General features: G+C 54.6%; 7 protein-coding genes across 7 annotated transcripts; 1 reads left to right on the top strand and 6 right to left on the bottom strand.

The window, feature by feature from the left end:
- Positions 1-522: 522 nt before the first annotated feature.
- On the bottom strand, positions 523-1,956 carry CORC01_11151 (TRAF-type zinc finger; the record flags this gene model as incomplete). The annotated part of the gene is made up of 2 exons (XM_022622777.1): positions 523-1,784; positions 1,848-1,956. The coding sequence occupies 2 exons, from the start codon at positions 1,954-1,956 to the stop codon at positions 523-525; spliced, it is 1,371 nt and encodes a 456-aa protein (XP_022470719.1).
- Positions 1,957-2,718: 762 nt separating this feature from the next.
- CORC01_11152 (uncharacterized protein) lies at positions 2,719-3,119 on the bottom strand (the record flags this gene model as incomplete). Its single annotated transcript, XM_022622778.1, has 2 exons — positions 2,719-2,928; positions 3,033-3,119. The coding sequence occupies 2 exons, from the start codon at positions 3,117-3,119 to the stop codon at positions 2,719-2,721; spliced, it is 297 nt and encodes a 98-aa protein (XP_022470720.1).
- A 48-nt stretch (positions 3,120-3,167) lies between these two features.
- On the bottom strand, positions 3,168-6,075 carry CORC01_11153 (uncharacterized protein; the record flags this gene model as incomplete). Its single annotated transcript, XM_022622779.1, has 8 exons — positions 3,168-3,208; positions 3,300-3,866; positions 3,922-4,346; positions 4,395-4,522; positions 4,573-5,225; positions 5,407-5,532; positions 5,589-5,954; positions 6,009-6,075. The coding sequence occupies 8 exons, from the start codon at positions 6,073-6,075 to the stop codon at positions 3,168-3,170; spliced, it is 2,373 nt and encodes a 790-aa protein (XP_022470721.1).
- Positions 6,076-6,668: 593 nt separating this feature from the next.
- Positions 6,669-9,029, bottom strand: CORC01_11154 (transcriptional regulator; the record flags this gene model as incomplete). The annotated part of the gene is made up of 5 exons (XM_022622780.1): positions 6,669-6,720; positions 6,777-6,973; positions 7,033-7,817; positions 7,984-8,296; positions 8,742-9,029. The coding sequence occupies 5 exons, from the start codon at positions 9,027-9,029 to the stop codon at positions 6,669-6,671; spliced, it is 1,635 nt and encodes a 544-aa protein (XP_022470722.1).
- A 2,189-nt stretch (positions 9,030-11,218) lies between these two features.
- On the bottom strand, positions 11,219-15,445 carry CORC01_11155 (xanthine dehydrogenase; the record flags this gene model as incomplete). Its single annotated transcript, XM_022622781.1, has 3 exons — positions 11,219-12,944; positions 13,000-15,201; positions 15,267-15,445. 3 exons carry the CDS (start codon positions 15,443-15,445, stop codon positions 11,219-11,221), a joined length of 4,107 nt encoding a protein of 1,368 aa, XP_022470723.1.
- Positions 15,446-16,988: 1,543 nt separating this feature from the next.
- Positions 16,989-18,610, top strand: CORC01_11156 (aldehyde dehydrogenase; the record flags this gene model as incomplete). The annotated part of the gene is made up of 4 exons (XM_022622782.1): positions 16,989-17,261; positions 17,329-17,383; positions 17,436-18,230; positions 18,324-18,610. 4 exons carry the CDS (start codon positions 16,989-16,991, stop codon positions 18,608-18,610), a joined length of 1,410 nt encoding a protein of 469 aa, XP_022470724.1.
- A 311-nt stretch (positions 18,611-18,921) lies between these two features.
- CORC01_11157 (NAD dependent epimerase/dehydratase) lies at positions 18,922-19,748 on the bottom strand (the record flags this gene model as incomplete). Its single annotated transcript, XM_022622783.1, has 3 exons — positions 18,922-19,268; positions 19,379-19,563; positions 19,678-19,748. The coding sequence occupies 3 exons, from the start codon at positions 19,746-19,748 to the stop codon at positions 18,922-18,924; spliced, it is 603 nt and encodes a 200-aa protein (XP_022470725.1).
- Between the last annotated feature and the right edge of the window lie 1,288 nt (positions 19,749-21,036).

Here is a 21,036-nt window from a genome sequence, read left to right on the forward strand (position 1 = left end):
TCGATCATGCTGAAGGGCCAGGTTGGAAGCACCCGGAAACATCACAATATGAACAGTGGAAAGAACATTGCAAAGCTGCCTCCTTGTGTTTATGAGACTAGATACAAGACCAATTTTGTGTCAATGGGCGTCTGGCTGAACTTGCAGACCACCACCACAAGGGTATTTCCGTGCCTTTCCGTTCCGCGTTTCGTTCCTTTGTCCCCGTTTGTCCCAGACGCCAGATAAAATCAAGAAATTTCAGTAGTACAGCCAGACTCAAGTCCGGAGAAGCAGGGGAAACAAGGCAGTGGGGAGTCCGTCGTGGTCGATGTGAAGTGAGGAGAAGACTGCGACTGTAGCATTTCTCTCCCCTACCTTGCATCCAACCAATATCTGAGCTCCTCGTAGCATACGCATCAACGCCTTTGTGCGGCTTTGAACTTAGTCCGACCATGTCAAGTCGCCCCCAATTCCAGTTATATATGCAAACTTCCCCAAAGCTAGACAGGATCATGATATGCTCAGTCCAGGGAAGACATCTCATAGACGAGGGATGCCATTTGATCCATCACTCAGCCGCCGAGATGTACTAGGGGTAGCCTCGCCATCGCTGTCGGAGCTGCCTCGCGTCCGACTCGTGCTGCCAACACTACGGTTGGCCAAGCGGCTACGCTCGACTTCCTCGCGGCTCTTGTTCATGAGCCACGCCATATGCATCTTGAGTATGCCCAGGTTGCTCCTGATCTCGGTAATCTGATCCTTAATCGGCATGACCTGGTTCAGGACCATCACTGTCTGACGGCCCTCGAGGTCTGTGAACTCCTTCTTGAGCTCCTCCATGCGACGCTCCATGTCTTCGTAAATGGTCATGACAGCCTCGGTAGGTTTGAACTTTGGGCCGCCTTGGACGTTGTTCAGGTTGAACACGTCGTCCCAGGAGATACAATCTCGACGCTCGTCCTTCATCTCCATGATTTGTCGTTCCTGCTCTTCCGTCTGCTTCTGTAATTTCTCAATCTGTTTCTCTTGCGATTTGACCTTGTCGCCAACGAAAGCGACCACCCTGTACATACACTCGTCTTGATGTGCCCTGAGTGTCTTGCGAAGTGCCTCGTGCTTGCAGCCGTAATCATGATATGTGCAAGGGACAAAGGTTTCCGGGCATTGGTCGTCGCGATGCTGGCTCAGCTCAGACAGCTTGATGACCTCTCCACACTCTGTACAGTCTGTCATGTTTTTGGGGCACATTTTACTGATGTGGTCGGCCATCGACGCCGCTTCCATCTTCTCCTCGCAGTACTCGCAAGTTTGCTCAAAGTGCCAGCACTTGCCAGAGACGGCCAGCCACTGTTCCACCCTCTTGTCACATGTTTTCTCGGGGCAGTCGTGCAGCGTGTACCGACAGTTGATTGTGTGCTTGACGACTTCGTCGCGCTTCATCTTTTCGCCACATCCTCGCTCTGTATTTGGGCATTCGACCACCAGACTGTCGAGGATATTGGTGAGAAGCCTCGACGTCTTGCAGTCCCTGGCTCGGAATCTCGTCCGGTCGATGGGACAGGTGTCGGAGGAATGAACATGGCGCTTCAGGCATTCGAGACAGAAGGTATGGTCACATGGTGTAATGATCGGGGTGATGACTGGTAGCTTGCAGATGGGGCACAGCAGGTTATCGTCGGGTTCTTCGACATATGTAAGAGCAGAAAAGTCGACAAGGTCTTTGACATGACTGGGGTTGATGGAGTATCGTAACGCTTCCCGCGTCGCAAGTTCCTCGACAGGCCACTGGGTCGAGGTTCGCGCTGTTTGTCTCGTTGTCAGCTAATTGGACCCGGAGCTGAATCCGGGTAGGTTCAACAACTCACGTGTCAGGGGAATTGGGACTTCCTCGACGGACCGCACGGCATTTTCGACGAGGTTGTGTACGAGATGGGTGATGGCCGCGTCTTCGATGGGGAAGCCTGAATGCGACATGATTGTGGACGCTCCTCTCGTTATCGGTTGGGCACACTTAATGTAGTAGAGAGGATTGCGAAATATCCAGGAGCACCATGTTTGGGACCAAGGAATGGGAGGAGGGCGGGCTGCGGTGTTTCCCCTCGTCCTTCGGGTTGTGACGGAGGAGCGGGTTCTGCTGCGGCTGTGGATATCGTCTGGTGGCGCACAGGGCGAAGCTCCGGAGCAGGCACGGTTGAAGAAAGTGGAGGTTAACAGATGCAGGTGAGGCCCAATCCAAATAGACTCGAGTGCAGCACTGGAGACTTTCGGCAACGGGGTGGGAGGTGACGTGACTCGAGCCGAGGGTCCTTGTTCCTTGTCCCCGATAAGCCGATAACGCTGGGGAACCGGCCGCTAAAGCAACGTGTAGATAAAGTATGCACGGCCGCAGGGCACAGTCCCCGCACATGGCATTGCCTGCCAAATTGCATGTGCTCGCTTTGGCCGATCCCGCTTTATCTTTATGAATTAGCTATTTTCATCCATCGAGAAATGCGGATATGCATCTTCCAGTTCCCATTGATGACGTAGATCGACCTCATTGCAACCCAACTTAGCATTGCAAAGAGGATATTGCTTGGTTGACACAGCTCCTTGATCAACTGATATATGACCATAAGGTTCTGTAAGTTGATTGACATAAGACATTCACTCTCTCACCTAGTGCCTTGCCAAGATACATAGAGTACAACCGACTGATTAAATGCTCCAAAACGTCCTCTCTAAGGCCTATTTGTCTCATGGCAAGTCAAACTTCAACTTCATCCGGTTCTCCTGCACTCTCTTCTCCAGCTCCCCACCATCATCAGCATAATGCGCCAAGTTAATCGCCAAATCCGCCCACATAATGCAATCGTCGTCTTGTCTGACATTATACGCGTCCACAGCCTGGTTGAAGGCCACGGTGACGAGCCACTCGAGCTCTTCAGCCGGGAACGGATGCTGGCTCTGCGACGACAGTGTTAGCCTTTGCCTTTCCTAAGAAACCCCAACCATGATTTTCAGTAGAAGAAGAGATGACAAGAGTGAAGGAGGATAAGCAGAGAACAAACCTTGCGAGAATCCCTTGCCACGTCGATAGCCTGCTTCATTAGCCTTTGACCGAGCGCCACATCGAGTGGTAAGACGGCGTGGAACATGCACCGGATGTACTTTGCCAGCTTGTCGCCCTTCATCCTTTCGAGCTCCTAGATCTCGTTGACGATGACGCCGAGCGTGGAATAGAGTGCTGCGGAAAAAGAAAACACATAACCAGTTAGCTAGCTGCTTAGCCCTTGCCAAGATCCAGGACAGAAAACCCAGAGCGGTTGGTGGCTTACCGTGGCCAGGCAACCTGCCTCGCAGCGCAATATCCCCCATCGCCTTGAGCGTATCCACATCCCGACATGTCACCGCGGTGCGAATAATGCACCCCAGGTCGTCAACCTTCTTCAACGCCATCGCCGCCTCAAAATCAAAAACCATCAGCGTCGCAAGCTTGGCCGTCAGGTCGCTCTTCAGCCTCTTGTCCAGACCGTTGCTCATCTGCTTCTCCAAAGCCGCGTTATAGGCTACGACATGCCTCCGCATGACGAGGTAATGTTGCAGCTGCTGCTCAATGTTGTCTTCTGTCCGGGCGAGCGACACCAAAGCGGCGGCCGCGATAAAGTCGCAAAACATTGTCCTGAATGCGAGGTCGCTCGCCGCTTCGGCGGGAAGGTCTATTGGATAGTGCGCCGCGATGGCGAGGCAGCTGTTGTAGAGCCGGATGAGATGCCTGACGTCCCAGCTGTCTGAGTGTTTGAGGCCCAGGTTGTATGCGTTCTGGCAGAACCAGTCGAGTTCCTTGATAGTGAACAACCGGTTGCCATCCTCATCTTTAGGGTCTCGCTGGACAGCTTTGACAGCTGAGAGATGACATGGTCAATTCATGATATGAGCGGTTGGACGACACACTCTCACCTCCTTCAAACAATGCAAGCACTTCGTCCACCGCACCTTGTCGTTCTTTCGCACCTTTTTCGCTCTCGGCGACTGACACTGCAAGCCGGATATTACATCGCAGAAGCGCCGGGAGATGGATCGGAGACGTCTCGCTGAACTCAAACTTCTCTACCAACTGCTTGAGGGCCTGCATCGCGCAGACCCTATCCCCGGCCTGCTGTGCCTCGAGGACACAAGCATAAAGAAAGTTCGGGTCTCGATCCGCCGCTGCACCCACTCGTTCCAGGCACTCGGCAGCCAACTCTCGGTCTGCTGAACGCAGGGCAGCCTTGTACATCAGGTACCTCGTCATCGGCTCGTTCTGTGCTGCCTCTGTCATGCTGTGAAAGACTTGCCGTGCCCTTTCGGTATCATTTCTCCCCAAGGCACAGAGAATGAGCTTTCTATAACGATCAGCGCGGGTGTACTCGGGGCTCCAGGAACATACGCACCTGCCGAGTCTCGACATATTCGCAGGTCCGCCGTTCTGGAACAGAGGCTGCAGGGCTATCTGACACCAGCCGTCTGCAAAGTCGAAGTGTCCTTGGTTGTAGTTGACCTCAATCTTTTTCCAAATGAGCTGCTCAAATGTCAGTGATTTGCCAAGTTCCCTCTCCGGACATGGCTCACAGTCAACGCCCCAACTGACGTAGAAGCCCCAAAGGCTTGGCTCAAATTATCTTGCAGCCCTACCAGGACCCCCATCAGCTCTTCGATGGCTCTCATACCATTCCTCTGCGTCGTCTCCATCCATATCCTCAACAGCACCAACCTCTCGGCCCACTCTGAGCGTCCGGAAGTGAAAATGGTGCCCCTGAGCATCCCATCCACAACGCTCGTCGCCAGCGTCGGGCTCTTGTCGTGCAACTTGCGCGCATGATGCACCAGAAGTTTAAAGTGCGCCTCGGAGAAGTTGAAAGACCGCACCATCCGCCTCAAGATGTCAGCGTAGGCCTCAACGTCAAAGACCTCGGCCGGTGCCCTTTGCAAAAGATCTAAGCGAAGAAGCAGGACGACGGGCTTGTCGCCAATCTCGGACTCGATGTAGTTGACCAAGCCCAGTGCCTTTTGCGAAGTTTCTGGCGTGTTCATACCCAGCAGCGCGTGGATCAGGGCCTGGCAGACGGAGAGGCGCAGCTCGATGGCGTCGCGGGAAAGACGCGCCAGGTCATGGGCGTTGATGATGTCGTAACCCCGTTCGAGCCATCGTACCGCCATGGCAAAGTCGTTCTTCTTGGAGAGATCCTTCCCGATTTCGAACAAAACCTCTGCCATCTTCTCGGCTGAACTTGGATCGAGCGCGCTTAGTTGGAGGTGTCCCTTGGTGTACATGAACTCCATCACGGGCAAGTTATCCGTTTTCCAGGCCTACGCAGTCAGCTGTTTGAACAGTCTATCTTGAAAGCCAAGGGGGACTTGCCAGCGCCGCTCGAAGTATGAAATATTCAGCTTCCAGCCGCTTACATTCTGCCAAGTCATCTGGTCCTAACATGGTCGTCTGCAGCTTCTCCAACGCTGCATTATACTCCGCCCCCTTTTCAAAGATGGTCTCGGCAAGCTTCAAGGCACTCGAACTAGTACCGCCGTCTTCTGTGCGCCCGTGAGAAACGGCCGCTTCCTTCCAGTCACACCTCGGCCGAACTTACCAAGACACGTCTTCCCAGCCTTGAGCGCCAGCTTCATCAGATGCACCACGTCCGCAAGCTGGGGCTCGGCGCACGCCGACACACCTCTCGCGATGCTGATCATGAAAAAGGCATAGGTCCTGCTGCGCAACAGCAATTTCTTCCTCGCGGCCGGCGCCCCGTCCACACTATCGCGACGTTGTCGGGTGCACAAGTTCCAGAGCTCCGTTCCTCTCTTGTCGAGTTCCGACCTTTGAGGCTTTGCCGTCGATTTTGCAGAGAAGTGGACGATCGCCTCGAGCTGCGGATTGAGCTCTCCAAGCAACGCATCGATGGAGAGGGTATCGTTTGCGGCGAGGAGACGCGTCGAGAAGTCCCGCGAGAATGCTGCAAATGACATCAGTCAAGGAGACATTGAAATTGGTCTGGGATACAACGGACTAGCGAAAGCTGAAATCTTGTCGAGATTGTTGCTCTTTGGCGACTTCGCTTGGCGTAGTGGGGGCATTGTGGCAGATATAAGATGTCGAGATCAAGAACGCGTCGGGGTGAGGCCGGAGGTGATCTTAGGGGATATGGACTTATTGTTCAGATGAGAGCAAGTTGGGGCTGGCGAATCGGCCGAGGGCGCATACTACTGTCGGTCTGGGGAGGTTACCTTACTCAGTGGAGGACGAGGAAGTCGAACCAAGGAAGACGAAGAGATGACCTCCGAAGGTGCCAAGTGTCAAGTCCTCCACGGAAGGCACAAACAGCACGGTGCTTCCCCCAACATTGGCAAGCACCGGCATCCGGATGTGGGGTCGTTGCAACCCGCCTCCGGCCTGGAAGAGACAGCAGAGGCCCGAACCGCATGGCTTCGACCCTGATGAACAGCCATTCCTTTGAACACCAGCCAAGAAAACGAAAGTCATGAATCAAATGTACTAGATGTGCCTGTTATGTACTGGCGGCGAACTTTCCTCTCGCCGATGCAAAAGAACGTCTCAAAATGCAACCAAACCGAAGAATGCCCTGGTATCCAATGACGCCTGCCCCCTGATTTTTTGTTGCCAACCCCCAAACCTAGGTATTCCAAGAGGCCCTCTGAAATGCAAATGGTTACGGCCGGGCTAGATCGTTGGGCAAAAAGTTACCTATGATGAGCGTAGGGCTGCGTACTGTCAGCTTTTTGAAAGACCCGAGACTCAAGGATGGGCGGGTACGCACATTTTGTGATTATCTCGTTGAATCATGAAAGAAAAGCAGCAATGAACCACCGGATCTGTTGCCTTGTCGTCTGGGTTCTTGAGTGTGCAGGCTGTAAGCAGCGTATCGTGAGCAGGGTCGAAGGCAATCGTTCCAAACTCTTCCCAATATCGAACGAGAGACTCTTCTGTCAAAATCTCATGCAGCGAAATTTTGCCCTATCACTTGGTTAGCTGCGACCAAGCTCCGACTGCCACAAAGTGACTCAAACTCATACGTCTCGTAGGTTCTCGACAGGAACATGCAGTAGCTCCGCCATCTCATTATTGCCTCTGAAGATCTCTCCAGTTCTCCTCCAACAGCACGCCGGCACCGCCATACTGGCAAACACACGATCATACTCCATGAGCTGTTTCTCAAACCACATCTCCACGTAAAGTAGCTCCATGTCCGTGAGCGCTTGCGCCTTTTCGCGGAACTTGGGTCGGAATCGATCAATGGTTCGGAGAATTTTCTGCTTGGATGACGGCGCAATGTGGCCATCCAGGTACGTGCCCAGCCGCGCGTAGCCCTTGACGTAGTTGAATGGCTTCAAGAGGCCGGCCTCGTACTTGGCTTTCAACACGCGGTCCATACGCTCCTCGGGCGTGTCGTTTCCGGACGGATCGGCCGCCTGAAGGTAGTATTCGCGCGCCTTATCTTTGTCGCTCTGAACGATGCTACCCGGACGGGATATCGCCTTGCCCTGCTCGAGGTTCTGCGGGGGCAGCATTTGCGAGAGCGCATTGTTGCTGTTGCCAGCACCGGCCCGATTGTTACCGTTGTGGTTTCCAAACGTCGGCAGCATATCGTTGGCGCCCGCTGTCCTGCTGAAGGCGGGGCTGTTTTGGGACTCGTCGGAGACGATACCGCCGTCGTCCAGTAGACTTGTCTGCAGAAAGTCATTCAGTAGATTGAACTCGTGGGTGACTTCGGGGGCGATCATGTAGTTGTTGGGGTGGTAGCTCTGCATGTCGTGGTAATGGTTCTGCGCCGTCAACCAGGCATCGGAAAATCCAGCGACTATTGGGGGCGCATCACATCAGCTTCTGTATCTCTAGTTGAATCTGCTTGTTTCCTTGTCTTTCGTCGAAAGTGCAGGCCTGTGCGGAAGAAGCAAGGAGCCCCCAAGCATGAACGGCACTGTACTATCGAAAGGGGCAAAGCAAGGCAACGGGCCGGGACCTACATTGGTTCACGTTGCTGCCGTTTCCCGCCATGCCGGTGCCAGCTCCTGATGACACGAGGTGCAGCGGGTTCCCCTGGCCCAGTACGGCGGTGCTAAAAGCAGACGCTTTCCTGTCGAAAGGGGGCGGCGGGCCCATGGACCCGGTCGCCGATTGGTCGATGGAGCTTCTCGTGAGCTCGGATTGCGTCGTCTCGGACTCGTCGACGGCGGAAGGCGCGTGAGAGCTCTTGGCCTTCTTGGAGTCGGCTTCGCGGGGCTCATCGTGGCAGAGGTGGCCAATATTGCGCTTGATGCATCTTGTACACGGTCGTTCCTGGACACGACAGGTCAGCCTGTGTTGTACCAGCCAAGCAAAGATATGCGCGCGCGCTTGCGCTCGCGCAGGTGTCCCGGGAAGCCGAGTGGACGGGGGGGACGGGGGAGAGAGAGAGAGAGAGACAAGCCGCATAGACGCAACCGGTCATATGTCAAAGTTGTGTGAAGAAAGAGATCTTACATACGAGATCGCATGTCATATGCTACGGAGCAGGCAAGACACTATCCGTCAGCCATCTTTTCTCTTTCCCGCTGTGTTATTTGACCCTGCCGTCCTCTTTCCGCAGGGAGAAGATGCTTGCGCTTATATGCAGGCAGGGGTTCGGTGGCAGGCAGAGCATCGCACGACAGCAAGAGCAGGACACACAATAGTGTCAACGCCATGCGCAATGCCGGGGACGCAATATCAACTATGGTGGTCGGGTAAGGGCTTTCTGACTTACAGATCGCCGGCAGTAAACGCAAGCTGGGAGGGCACAGGAAATTAGCTGGTGCTTCCGCACACGAGTTGAAGCAACGAGAAGGGTCAATGTTGCAGCCGCGCCGGCAGTCTCAAAGGGAGCCCACGGATACGGCGCAGCAAGGCATAACCCATACGTACCGTGGTTGACCTTGCGGCGCTTCTTGGGGCTCTTGGCCGAGTGAGCGTGACCGCCATTGTTCTCAGTCTTGTCGCGCTTTTCCTTTTCGTCTTGCGCTTCAGACTTTACGTCCTTGCCGTTCTCTGGCATGGCGAAAGGCCGGGCACGGCTGATGGCAGCGGTACGGGTGGTGGCCGTGGTGGTAGTATATGGTGGAGGGCGGGTTCGGAATCAGTTCAATGGGGTAGCGGCTCCCATTGGGCCTCGAAGGTTACGCAGCGGACGAGGGTTCGCAGATCATTTGACACCGGTGGGGAGGAGGGATGTTGATCGGCTGTGGTGCTTTCGCAGGTTCGCGTAAGAATTGGGCGTTGCGGGCTTCTGCAGGCAGAGTGGGAGGGAAAACGAGGTTGTCGCGTGCGGGCAGCCGGCGGGCTGAGTTCGGCTATGCTTGCTTGCTTGCTTTCGGATTGCTCCCGCGCCTCGAGCTCTCAAGTTGGACACGGATTGCAGGGGATCAGTGGGATATGGCCGATGCTTTTCCGGGTCGTGGTCCTCGTTTGCTCGTTCGTTTGTTCGCGTCGGGTCCGGGGGTTCGTAAGATCGTGGGCGTTTTCGAGCGTTGTCGCAGCGTCTCGCCGTGGGGTTTTGGTGTTGGTGTTGGTGTTGGTGGTGGTGGAGGCTTTGCAAGTCGCATGGGAAAGAAGAAAAAATGGGTGCGGGCTGTTGCAAATGATGATCGGTCCCAAGGGAATGGGAGCTGAACCAGGCGAGAGGGAACCAACCTGGTTGGTACCTTGGCTGAAAGCTTCACAAACAAGGAAAAGAAAAAACGACAACGGGCAGAGAGCAAGCCGCGAATTTGCCATGGGAAGTGGGTTGGCAAAATTGAGCACCCGGCGTTCCTTCCCATCCACTTCATTACATTAGCCTTTGAGATGGGACAGGCAAGATCGGCCCAAGTTTAGAGCCGGCCAGGCGCAGGGGAGCGTCGATGTTGTTGGTGTGCTGCGGGGATGCCGCCCGCTCTCACCTTTAGTGCATTATCATCTTACTCGGTTTTCACTCATTCAACCATCCCTCATTCGCCAACCTCAAATCACAATAGAGCATCACAAGAGAGTAGCACAAATGACCTCTCTCTCTCTCTCTCTCTCTCTCTCTCTCTCTCTCTCTCTCGCGCGCGCGCGCTATCTCTTTGCATATGACCATAACAAAAAGTTCACCGACAATACGATCACACCTCCTCCCAGCTCAATACCCAAGCCTGGACGCAACTGGACAGAGGTGTATTACAACCTGTAATCTTCATGTAACATCCCCCCTCAACCGGTCGGACGTCGCCCGATGAGACAGGAACCGAAGAGAGAAGGTAGAGAGAGAAGAGAGACTTGATTCAATTTCCCCGCCTCCTCTTCATCCGACCTGTCATCTTTTACCTCGGTGAAAGTCTTACCAGTCAACGAAACCTTTCATCGCACCAAGAACTCGGGAACATTGGGCTACCTCGGTCAATCTATCCTGTGTTCCATTCAACAATGATATCACCAGCAATGCACGGCACAGACATTTCCAAACGAAGGAATCCACCCGATGTCGACGTCAATGCAGGTTCCCTTCTGCCCTACGGACTATCTTTAGCTTCTCGCTGGACCTCCAGCATTGGGGCAGAACTCCCTCTACTACCACCGTCGCATCCAGCCAAACGAGAGTATCTCTTGGCTCTCGAGAATGACAGGCAAACAAAGTGGTCCTCGTCGTCCCATCTTCTTAGCCCACCTTACCTACCTGACTGACGTACCTGAGCTCCCCAACGCTCCAACGCCAGCAAATTAAACATGAAAAAAACCAATCGCTGAGATTCTCCAGTCGGCTGCAGCATGCAATGTAATGTCAGCGTGAAACCGCAGCCCGCCATTCGGCCCAAATTTTTTCTTTGCTTCTGGTCTTAGGCTTCCAGTCTCAGCTGAAGAAAATCACTAATTACCTACCCCTTCATCCATCGCCCCGGCCACCCCGGCCCCAAGGTCCCCCCTCCCCCTCATCGTCCCATCTCTCTCTGCTCACGAGACTTGGCGATTTGGGGGCGCATTCGAGATCGCGTGATGCCCTGCCTGCCTACCTTTCCGAGCATTGCAAGTGCTGGACATTTCTACTGTACTTCTTTTTTGGAAGCATGTGAATAGGCGTCTCATAGGTGCCAATTGAGCGTTCAAGATGGAATGAGATGGCACAAGATATCGTAGCGTCTACCAACTTCGCCTGTTTCTCTACCAATGGTAGACCTTGACCCGCCACCAAGACGACCCCATGCAAAAACGAATTCTTGGCGCCCATTGCTAAATGGCTACAAAAAAGCTCTTCTCCCCCTCCTTCGGCAGCACCCTAGCCCTCCTCATAATCGGATCCTCGCAGCTTAGCCGAATCCTCTCGGGTGTAGCCGGACTCTCGAGCCTGAGTAGGCCATCCCCCTCCCGGTCCTCCCCGACCGTCGCCTGCACCCCGTACTGCGCTCTCGACGCCTTGAGCGCGTCGCGTATGGCAAAGAACACGGCGCTGCCCATGAACAGCGGTGGCTCGCCTACGCCGCGCGACCGCTGGATCGTCCGCAGGTCCTTCCACTCCACGTCCTTGAGCAGCGTCACGTTGAACTCCTGCGGAATGTCGCGGAACCCGGGGATCTTGTACGCCCCCGGACCCCGCGTAAAGAGGTTACCCGCCATCGGCCCGTTCCGGAGCCAGAGCGACTCCTCCATCGTGAAGAGGCCGAGACCCTGCACAAATGCGCCCTGGATCTGTCCGTAGTCGAGCGCCGGATTAATGGAGTGCCCGACGTCCATCTTGATGTCGGCGCGCAGACACGTCCACGTCCCTGTCAGGGTGTCGATCTCGACCTCGGCGGCCGTGACGCCCTGCGTGAAGTAGAAGAACATCTTGCCTCGGTTCTCGCCCCATGTGTAACCAATCTCGGGCGTCTTGTAGAACCCTTGCGCCGAGAGGTTCACGCGGTCAAAGTACGCAGCGTGTGCCAGGTCCTTCATCGTGGCGCCCGGTCCCAACTTCTCCCTGTACGGCGCCAGGCGCTCGTTCAGCTGCGCGCACGCGTTGTAAATGGCGTAGCCGTTGAGGTCTGACGAGGCCGACGCGGCCGTCGCCGAGGCGTTGGCCACCGTGTTGGTCGCTGTCTCGGAGATGAAGACGTTGTCCAACGGCACCTGGAGAGCTTGAGCGGCAATCTGCGTCATCTTGGTGTGCAGGCCCTGGCCCATCTCCGTACCGCCGTGGGCCACCAGGACGGATCCGTCATGATAGATGTGCACGAGGGCACCCGCCTGGTTCAGGAAGAGGGCTGTAAAGGATATGCCGAACTTTGTCGGGATAATAGCGAGACCACGCTTGCGCCACTTGTTGCCGTGGTTGAAGGCTCTGATGAGCTCCCTCCGCGACTCGTACTTTGCCTCTTCCTGTACTTGCTTGTACATCAACGGCACGTGCCAGTCAGTCAGAGGCTGGTTAAAGTGCGTCGGCTCCAGTGGCTTATAGAAGTTGATCTCGCGGAACTTCTCAACCGGCATGCCCAATCGATCCGCAACCTCCTCCATGTAAGTCTCGGCGATAAACATGCCCTGAGGCCCACCAAACCCTCTGAATGCCGTGTTTGACATTGTATTGGTCTTGCACAGCCGGCCGCGGATAAAGACGTTGGGGATCCTGTAGCAGCCGTCCGAGTGAGACATTGCTCGCTCGCAGACGGCCGCGCTCAAATCAAACGTCCAGCCGGCATTGTTGAAGACGTCGAGATCCAGCGCTTGGATCTTGCCGTCCTTGTTCACGCCAACCTTCCATCTTCCCAAGAATGGATGGCGCTGTCCTGATGTGACCATGTCCTCCTCTCTTGTCAGCATGTAGCGACAGGGTCGCTTGGTCTTCCTCGCCGCAAGTGCGAGCGGGGCGCTGAGCTGGATCGACCTCGTCTCCTTGCCTCCAAAGCCGCCGCCCAGTCGCTTGACGCGGACGACAATCTTGTTCGCTTGTACGCCCGTCATCCGGGCAACGAAGACTTGTCTACGTGTCGTTAGTAACAAGAAAGAAAAAGAATTGTCTCTAGGAGTAGGCCTACGTTTCGTTGGCGTTCTGGGTGCTGGAAAACACCTCCATCTCTCCATCCTCGAGCTTTGGAACCACCAAAGAAGCCTGCGTCTCGAGGTAGAAGTGCTCTTGGCCGCCCATCCGCGCCGTGCCGGTGAAGATGTGATCGCAGTTCTTGAACGCCTCTTCGGTGTCACCGTTCTTGATCTCTCGGTAGTAATTATGGAAGCTGTCCTTTTCAATCGCTTCCTCGATCGTAAGGATGGACGGAAGGTCCTCGTACTCGATCTTGACTGCGCGTGCGGCCTCCGCGGCCCTGGACGCCGAAGTTGCCAAAATCATGGCGATGGGTTGGCCGGCGGTGTGAACCTCCCCCTCTGCAAAGAAGAGCTCGTCGAAATGGGGGGCTCCCCAGCGGTTCTGCTCAGGGGTATCAACGTCGTCCTTGTCAATGTAGTCAACGACGCCAGCCATGTCCAAAGCGGGCGAGTAGTCTATCGACTTGATCTTTGCGTGAGCCTTTGTGGACAGCACGAAGCAGCCATGCAGCTCGTTTCTCAGCATCGGAATATCGTCAATGTACTGTGCTTCTCCAGTGACCTGCTTCAATGCGGCAACGTGGCTCTTGGACTGGCCCACGGTCTTCTGCTCGTACGCAGTAGCCGCGCCATGGTCTTCAGTGCCGCCAGAGATGCCGCGCTCGAGTTCGTCAATCGCCTCAATATCCACATGCTCGCTTTTCCCACCGAGATTGGTGATGACGTCGTGGTAGAACCGGTAAAAGAAGCTCAAGGCAAGGGCCTTTCGATACGAGGCCATGCCTCCGGGGACGCTGAACTGCAGGTCAAAGTCGGTTCCCAGGGCATTCATTGCTCCTTCAAGGGTCTCTAGTTCAGCAATGCGCTTGCCCACCAAGTATTCCATGGTATTCTTCGCGGCCACGGTCATGGCGGCCATTCCACCGTAGATGAGATTGCATTCGATGACTACGCCGTCGTCGTCCATCTTGATCCGTAGAGCGCCAGTCACGATGGCAATGTCGTCGTCTTTCCTCTTGGCCTGCTTATATGCTCTAAAGAACTCGTTCTTGGAAGCTGTCACGGGTATCCTGATGGAGGCGATGATAGCGTCTTGAGGGAGTGCTGTGCGTCGATATCCTGTGAAGAACTGCGACATGGGGATCTCGGTCTCTTCGCTCTGAGACTTAGCCACTAGGACGGCATTGGCTGCCCAGAGCACCGGGTTCAAGTCTGAGATGGGCGAAGCGGTAACTAAGTTGCCTGCAGGCGTACCGACATTTCGAATCTGCCTACCTGCGAAGTACTTTAACTGCTTGTAGATCCCCTCAAAGACCTGGCCACGGGCGTCGCCGTAATGACGAGTTGCCTCTTTGCTGATGTGCTCTAGATCTGTCAAGACTACGTTTCCTCCAATCTCGAGATGGTTGGCCTTGAATTCGTATTGTCGCAACTCGGCAATGTCTCCCACAAAAACGGAGACGGGATATTGTGCCGCCTTGAACTTGACTTCAATCTGAGTCTCGGTGCTGCCGCCAATAATCTTGGCCGAAGGGTGCACGCTCTTAATATCGAGCAGCTGCTCAAGGGTAACGGGCCTGTACCACTTCTTTCTCTTGTTACCGAACGACAACGGCCGCATCTCGTGCTTTTTGAGGGCGGGTGGGAAGATGAGTTCGGTATCGGGGTTGTACTCGATGAATCCCGGGGGCGTGAACCTCTTGATGGGTTGGTCGTCGAGCTTTGCCTTGTCCATACAGCATCCGCCCTCCATCTTCTCGCCATTGCCATTCTCCATGCAACAGCCTGAACCCCTGTTTTTCCTTGCCTTGCCGCATCCACGCTCAACGCTGAATGTCTGCGCCGCCTCAAGAATGGGCTTGTAGCCAGTACACCTGCACAAGTTGCCGTCAAAGGCCTCCTCGATATCTTCCTCAGAGGGCGCCTGGTTGTTGCGTAGCAGAGCGTACAAGCTCATGACAATACCGGGGGTACAGAAACCACACTGACTGCCATTGCTCTTTGCTACCCGTTCTTGGGTGGGATGGGGCGCCTTTGTATTTCCAATGCCCTCGATGGTGATTACGTGTTTGCCGTCGACACTGGCCAGGGGTGCCAAGCAGGCGTTTACGCTCGCGTGGTAGATTTGCTTTGTCGTCGGATTGAATTGGGATATGACGACGGTGCAGGCACCACAACCGCCCTCGCCACATCCGCTGGGGAGTGTTAGTGCGTGCGACGAGTGCTTCCACTTCCTACCCACCACGGAGCCCAGACATACAGCTTAGTCCCCGTCAAACCAATGCCTCGCAGGTACTCCAGCAGAGTGACTTCGGGATCGATATCGTCCAGCACGACCCGGGTACCATTGAGGTAGAAGCGGATGGTATCATCAAAGTCGGTGGTGAGCGAGTTCAAAGCCCCGGCGTCCCGCTCGGGGGAGATAGCGATGGGCGCCATGCTGCCAAGAAGCTGTCGGGTTACGGTACACAGCAAATTATGATTTCAGATAACCCGAAGCACGCTCTCAAGGTCCTTTGACAGCAGGAAGGGAGGAGGGTGCGAAGAGGAAAAGGAAGAGAAAAGGAGAAGGTGCGCTTGGAATGGCGGAGGCGAGACAACCCCGCAGCTTTGTTGCAGAAAGAGAGGCAAAGACGATGCTAATTCGAGTTGAGCCAAGCCTCTGCAGGTACTTTAGCTTGTAGCAGTGTTTGCTGCAGAATGGACCGCTTCTCAGACCGTCATGGTTATGTAGCTGTATGAGTCTACTTGCTGCATTCTATTCCAGTCGTTCCGTCTCCATCCAAACATGTGTTTCTTCCCGTGCGCTCTGCTCTGATTTTCCTCCATGTGCTTTGGCGAGACAAAACAAAAGTGTCTCGCTAACATGCTGGCTACGTCTTGCGACAGGCGTCGGGCGAATCAGAGGGCCCAAGTTTGAGCTTATCAGCGGATCCTGCCATTCTCCAACGGCGACTTCGGTGGAGTTCGTTATCGTTATCGGCCCTGCCCCCTCCTACCCACTGAAGCCGGTGCTCCCCCGCCACTAAAACATCACTAATGCGCACAAGCCGGGAACACCTAGCGACCCGTGCAGGCCTGCCAACATGCCGTTCACCAGCGGCCCCTCTGTCGGCGGGCTCCGTTTCCCCATGGTCGGCATCTTCCACCCAGCATCGTGAGAAGACCCAAGCATAAAATTGGTTCGTCTTGACGGTTTCCCCTCTTTGAATCCCTGCGTACCCCGAATACTCCCACAGTACGCGACGACTTGACGACACGACGATTGCAGACTGCATCTGGAGATGACAGGCGATTTCGTGCACGAACATTGTCAATATGTACGCTGCCCCGCATAAGGGTCAAATGCTTCATCTTCCCTTCACCACTGCCGCATCTCGGCGGGAATGATTAGAGATGCACGCCGGTTTATCACGCACCGAGACTCACCAGGTACTTGGAACGCATGATTGGATGATAGACGGGGCTGCCGGCACTCCGTCTTCCCCGGGACTGATTCGTCAACACCCCGTTGCTGACAAATCTCCACTGACGACCTTGTGTTGTTCATTAATTACCCTAATCCATATCCGTACCTCTCAGATTCCATGACTTTACCCCAGAGGAGGCGGGTGGGGAGAATTGCTCTTTACAGGCTCCCCGCAGCTCAATCTTTGACCATCTCAACTGCCGTCAAACCTAATCCCCCACCGTGTCATCAGCGGACACCAAATCTGGAACGCCTAAGGCCGATTGACATCGCTGGTGGGTTAAACCCCTCCCTTCTCCGCAGGAACAGGTAGCAGCGTGGCGTTCGGTCGCGTTCCAGCTAGGCCGGCTGAGACAAATCTTGGGTCTTCGGCGGTGCTATGGCCGAGGTAGATGGTAGACGTACCTTTACCGACGCCTCTATTCATAAGCTGGCCCTTTGCCTTCCAAAGCTCTCAGTCATCGACAAGATCTGTCAATTCAACAGCGGACGCCTCCCAAAAAAGGTATCAATATGAAGTTCTTCAACGTCATCGACGGCCAGCGTCGCGGCAGCGATAACCACCACCAATGCACAGACCCCCGTACTGAGGAACAGCTCTGGGATGCTCCCCTAGCAACGACACAGGACCTCGAGGAAGCTGTCGCGGCGGCCCAAAAGGCCCTCAAAACTTGGTCCAAGACGTCAATCGAGGAGAGATCCGAGTACTTGCGCAAGATTGTCGATATTTATACCACTCACAAGGACGAGTTGAAGGAAATCGTCATGAAAGAAACGGGGAAATCGGTAATAATATTGCCCTCTTCGCGAGATCGATTAAAGGACAATCATACTGATGCCATGTGCCATGCAGAGCCTCATGGCAGACATCGAAATTGGAAATACCTGCAATCAAACCATGTACTACTGTACGCCTATATCGGTCTACTAATGTCGCCCGCTCATGCTCACAGTCCACAGCAAATGTTCACCTCGAAGATGAAGTTACTTTTGAGGACGAAAGGATCAAAATTGTCGCCACTCACCAGCCACTGGGCATTGTGGGAGCTATATGTCCTTGGAACTTTCCCCTCATCCTGTCAAACATCAAAGTAGCATCCTCGCTCATCACCGGCAACTGCATCATCGTCAAGCCCTCGCCCTTCACTCCGTATTCCGTCATGAAATCCGTCGAGCTCCTCATCGATGTCTTCCCTCCCGGCGTCGTGCAGGTGCTCAACGGCGGCGTCGATCTCGGCATATCCATGACCTTGCACCCAGGCATCGCCAAGATCAGCTTCACAGGGACCATCGCCACGGGCAAAAGCGTCATGGCGAGCTGCGCCAAGACCCTCAAGCGGCTAACCCTGGAGCTGGCGGGCAACGACGCGGCAATCGTAACTGATGATATTGACATTGCAAAGGTGGCAGAACAAGTCGCGACTGGATGTTTCTTCAATGCGGGTCAGATGTGCGTCGCAACCAAGCGTGTCTACGTCCATGATGCGGTATATGAAAAGTTCCTGGACGCCTTCAAGAGCGCGGTTGCCGAGAAATATGTCATCACCAAAGATGCACACGCACCCAGCTTGTTCGGCCCCGTCTCGAATAAGATGCAGTATGATGTTGTCAAGGATATCTATGATCATTACAAGAAGAATGGCTACAACTTGATTGCGGCAGAGTATCCCCAGGACTCCAAAGGCTTCTGGATACCCCCGACCATCGTTACAAAGCCTCCTGAGGACTCTATCCTGGTCAAGGAAGAACAATTCGGTTAGTCCCCTGACGCCTGTCCGAGTATCTTGCGCTAGAACACATCTCTCTCTGAATATGTGCATGAGCCATCCACGCTGATCCTGTTCCTAGGCCCGATAGTACCCATCTTATCCTGGACAGAGGAGGACGAGCTTTTCCAGCGGGTTAATCTGGATAACGCCGGCCTCGGGGCCTCGGTCTACTGTAGTGATGTAAGCCGAGCCGAGAGCATCGCCAGGAGGGTGGAGGCTGGTACGGTCGCCATCAACCTCCCCGAGATACCGCACCACGGGGGTTTCTTCTCCGGCATGAAGCACAGCGGTCACGGGGGCGAGATGGGCAAGCAGGGCCTTCAGTCATACTGTTACACGCAAAGTCTGCAGATTGCGAAGAGTTGATGAGTCGATCATGAGAATAGACAAGTCCATCTAAAGACTTGCTTGATGGCATGCCAAGCACACTGGTTAGGCACTCGCGCCGATAGTTCATAGCCTCTAGCCAAGACGTAGGACATACAAATGACCCGGCATCATTTCTCAAGCAGCGTCCGCAACCCGATTCTCAAGCTCAACGAACTGCGCCGCGGTGTCCCCCATCCGATCATCCAACGTCATATACTCCATCCCCAGAACCTTTGACGCCAACGACGCATCTACCCCAAACATATCCTCCGACATCCGCACCTGCAAATGCGGCAGCTCTCTTCCCGCTAGATATGCGCCAGCTGCTGGTTCGACGCCCCGCCGGGGCTCATCCTGTCTCTCTTCCCACCGGCATCGGGCGCCATCGCCGCCAGTAGGTGCGCGCGCGCCACGTCCCGCACGTCGACGTACAAATCCAGCATCTCGGGCGGGACCGACGACGCAGAGGTGAGCTCCCGGCCGCATGGGCTCTGGTATAGCATGAAATTACTCTCATTGAGGTCCTGCAGGGACTTTGTTACCGGGGTGCCATGCAGCTGCCCGTAGACCATAGGCCGGCAGACGGTCGTGACGTCAAAGTCCGGGCTTGGTATCGGCGACAAATGCCCACGGCGCCTTCTCCGCAAACGCTTTGCTGGTAATGTATGGTATCGCCGGGTGCTGCGACGCCTCGGCCTTCTCCCGTGAGTCCTGGAGTCGGTCCCGCTCGTCGTAGATCTTGGGCGGCTTGGAGATGTCGATTACGGAGGTCATGGAGCTCGAGACGACGATACTCTTCTTGCTGAGCACCTTTGCGGACCACGCCGCGCAGGATCTCGGTCGTGCCCTTGACGGCCGGGTCGAAGAAGTCGGTGTTGGAGTTGCCCTTGCGGAAGTTGAAGGTCGAGGCCGTGTGGAACGTGTCATCATGGCAAGCATAGCTCCACGACCTGCAATAGCGTTAAACATCACTCACATACTCAAAGTCAGTCTGCCCGTCCACGTGCGGATAGACAAACCGAGGGACTTGGAATTTTCCGACCAAATCCATTCCTTGCTCTTACCTCTTACGTTGCTCGTCAACCGGTATTCGCCATAGAATGTTCTGCAATGAAGGGACCGGCTTGCCTGCCATGGAAAGGCTTGCCGTAAGGGGAAGTCATTCCATGGACGCGTTTTTAAGTGGCCTTGTGGCAACCGAATATCTTAGTACTAATTGTCTTGGTATTCAAAATGGTTCGTTGCACAATCTTTTTAGTTACCAAGCAACCCCAGCCTCGATCAATCAGCTCTACGGAGGAGTCAAATAACATTTGATCCCACCAACATTGTCAAAACTAGGAACATTCCCTAGAGACCTCGCAAGGTACGAGTGAGCTCTCAGCTGCCCCTGCAAAGTCGGACGGAACCCCACCTCCGCTCCCGGCCGATGCAATCGGACGTCACCGATCAATCCCGGGCTGTAACCCCAAAGCTCTGGCCCGGAAGAACCCACTTGACTGGCCCCGCGTCCACAAGCGCCAAAAGTAAAAAAAAATAAAGCAGGCTTAGTTAGTTAGGGTTGAGCAAAAGAGCGTTTCCCTCCCACCTCCTCAAAAGTTTTGACCAGCCTGGGGCTCGAACCCAGAATCTCCTGATAACACACGAATCGTAGTCAGACGCCTTACCATTGGGCCAACCGGCCAAGGTTGTTGATATCCTTGGGTGACTTTGGCAGCCGGAAGCTGACTGAAGTTCCTAGCCTCCAGCGATAGGCACACGATCAGTCGGTCAGAGCAAGCCAGCAACCAGACAAAGGCTCCTCTCGTATGATAATTGTGGTCTTATAAAGTTCCCCCTTGCATGAAAGTATGCATTCAGACGGCCGGCTGGGATCTGAAGAACTCGCTAATGGCGGTTGAGGGCGCCGATAGATTTGTTGGCCTGCCCGTCCATTCTGTCTCTGTTGCTAACCGCAACATCACCTCGTTCGAGCACGCAGATGCCAGGATGAACTGGACCTTTCCGGCGTACACAAAAGCTTAGTATCTATATCCGCTTGGATGCAATACGTACCAATCAGATTATCACACTCTGCGCACCTAGCATGATGACATCAACCGGACAAGTAATTTTAATCGTCTTTCTGAGCCCAGCGTCCCTACTATTTCCTTCCCTATCCCCCGTTGCATGGATTCCAGTGACTGACTTGATGATTGAGATCGGCGGCCCTAGATCGTTCGAAGGTAATGTCCATTGGAGATGAAAGTAGATCTTAAGATTCTTAGGCAAGATTCGTGTCCTTCCAAGTTACAAGCTATTCGTAGTTCCAATATCATCTCAATCTTCATATTACATATCCCGCCTATTTATGAAGGTCGATGACGAAAATGAAACTAAACAATAAGGTGCATGTAACCTCTAGGGTTTAAAAGGATGTGAAG

Source organism: Colletotrichum orchidophilum (genome assembly GCF_001831195.1).
Source record: "Colletotrichum orchidophilum strain IMI 309357 chromosome Unknown Scaffold_117.1, whole genome shotgun sequence".
In the NCBI taxonomy this organism is placed as follows: domain Eukaryota; kingdom Fungi; phylum Ascomycota; class Sordariomycetes; order Glomerellales; family Glomerellaceae; genus Colletotrichum; species Colletotrichum orchidophilum.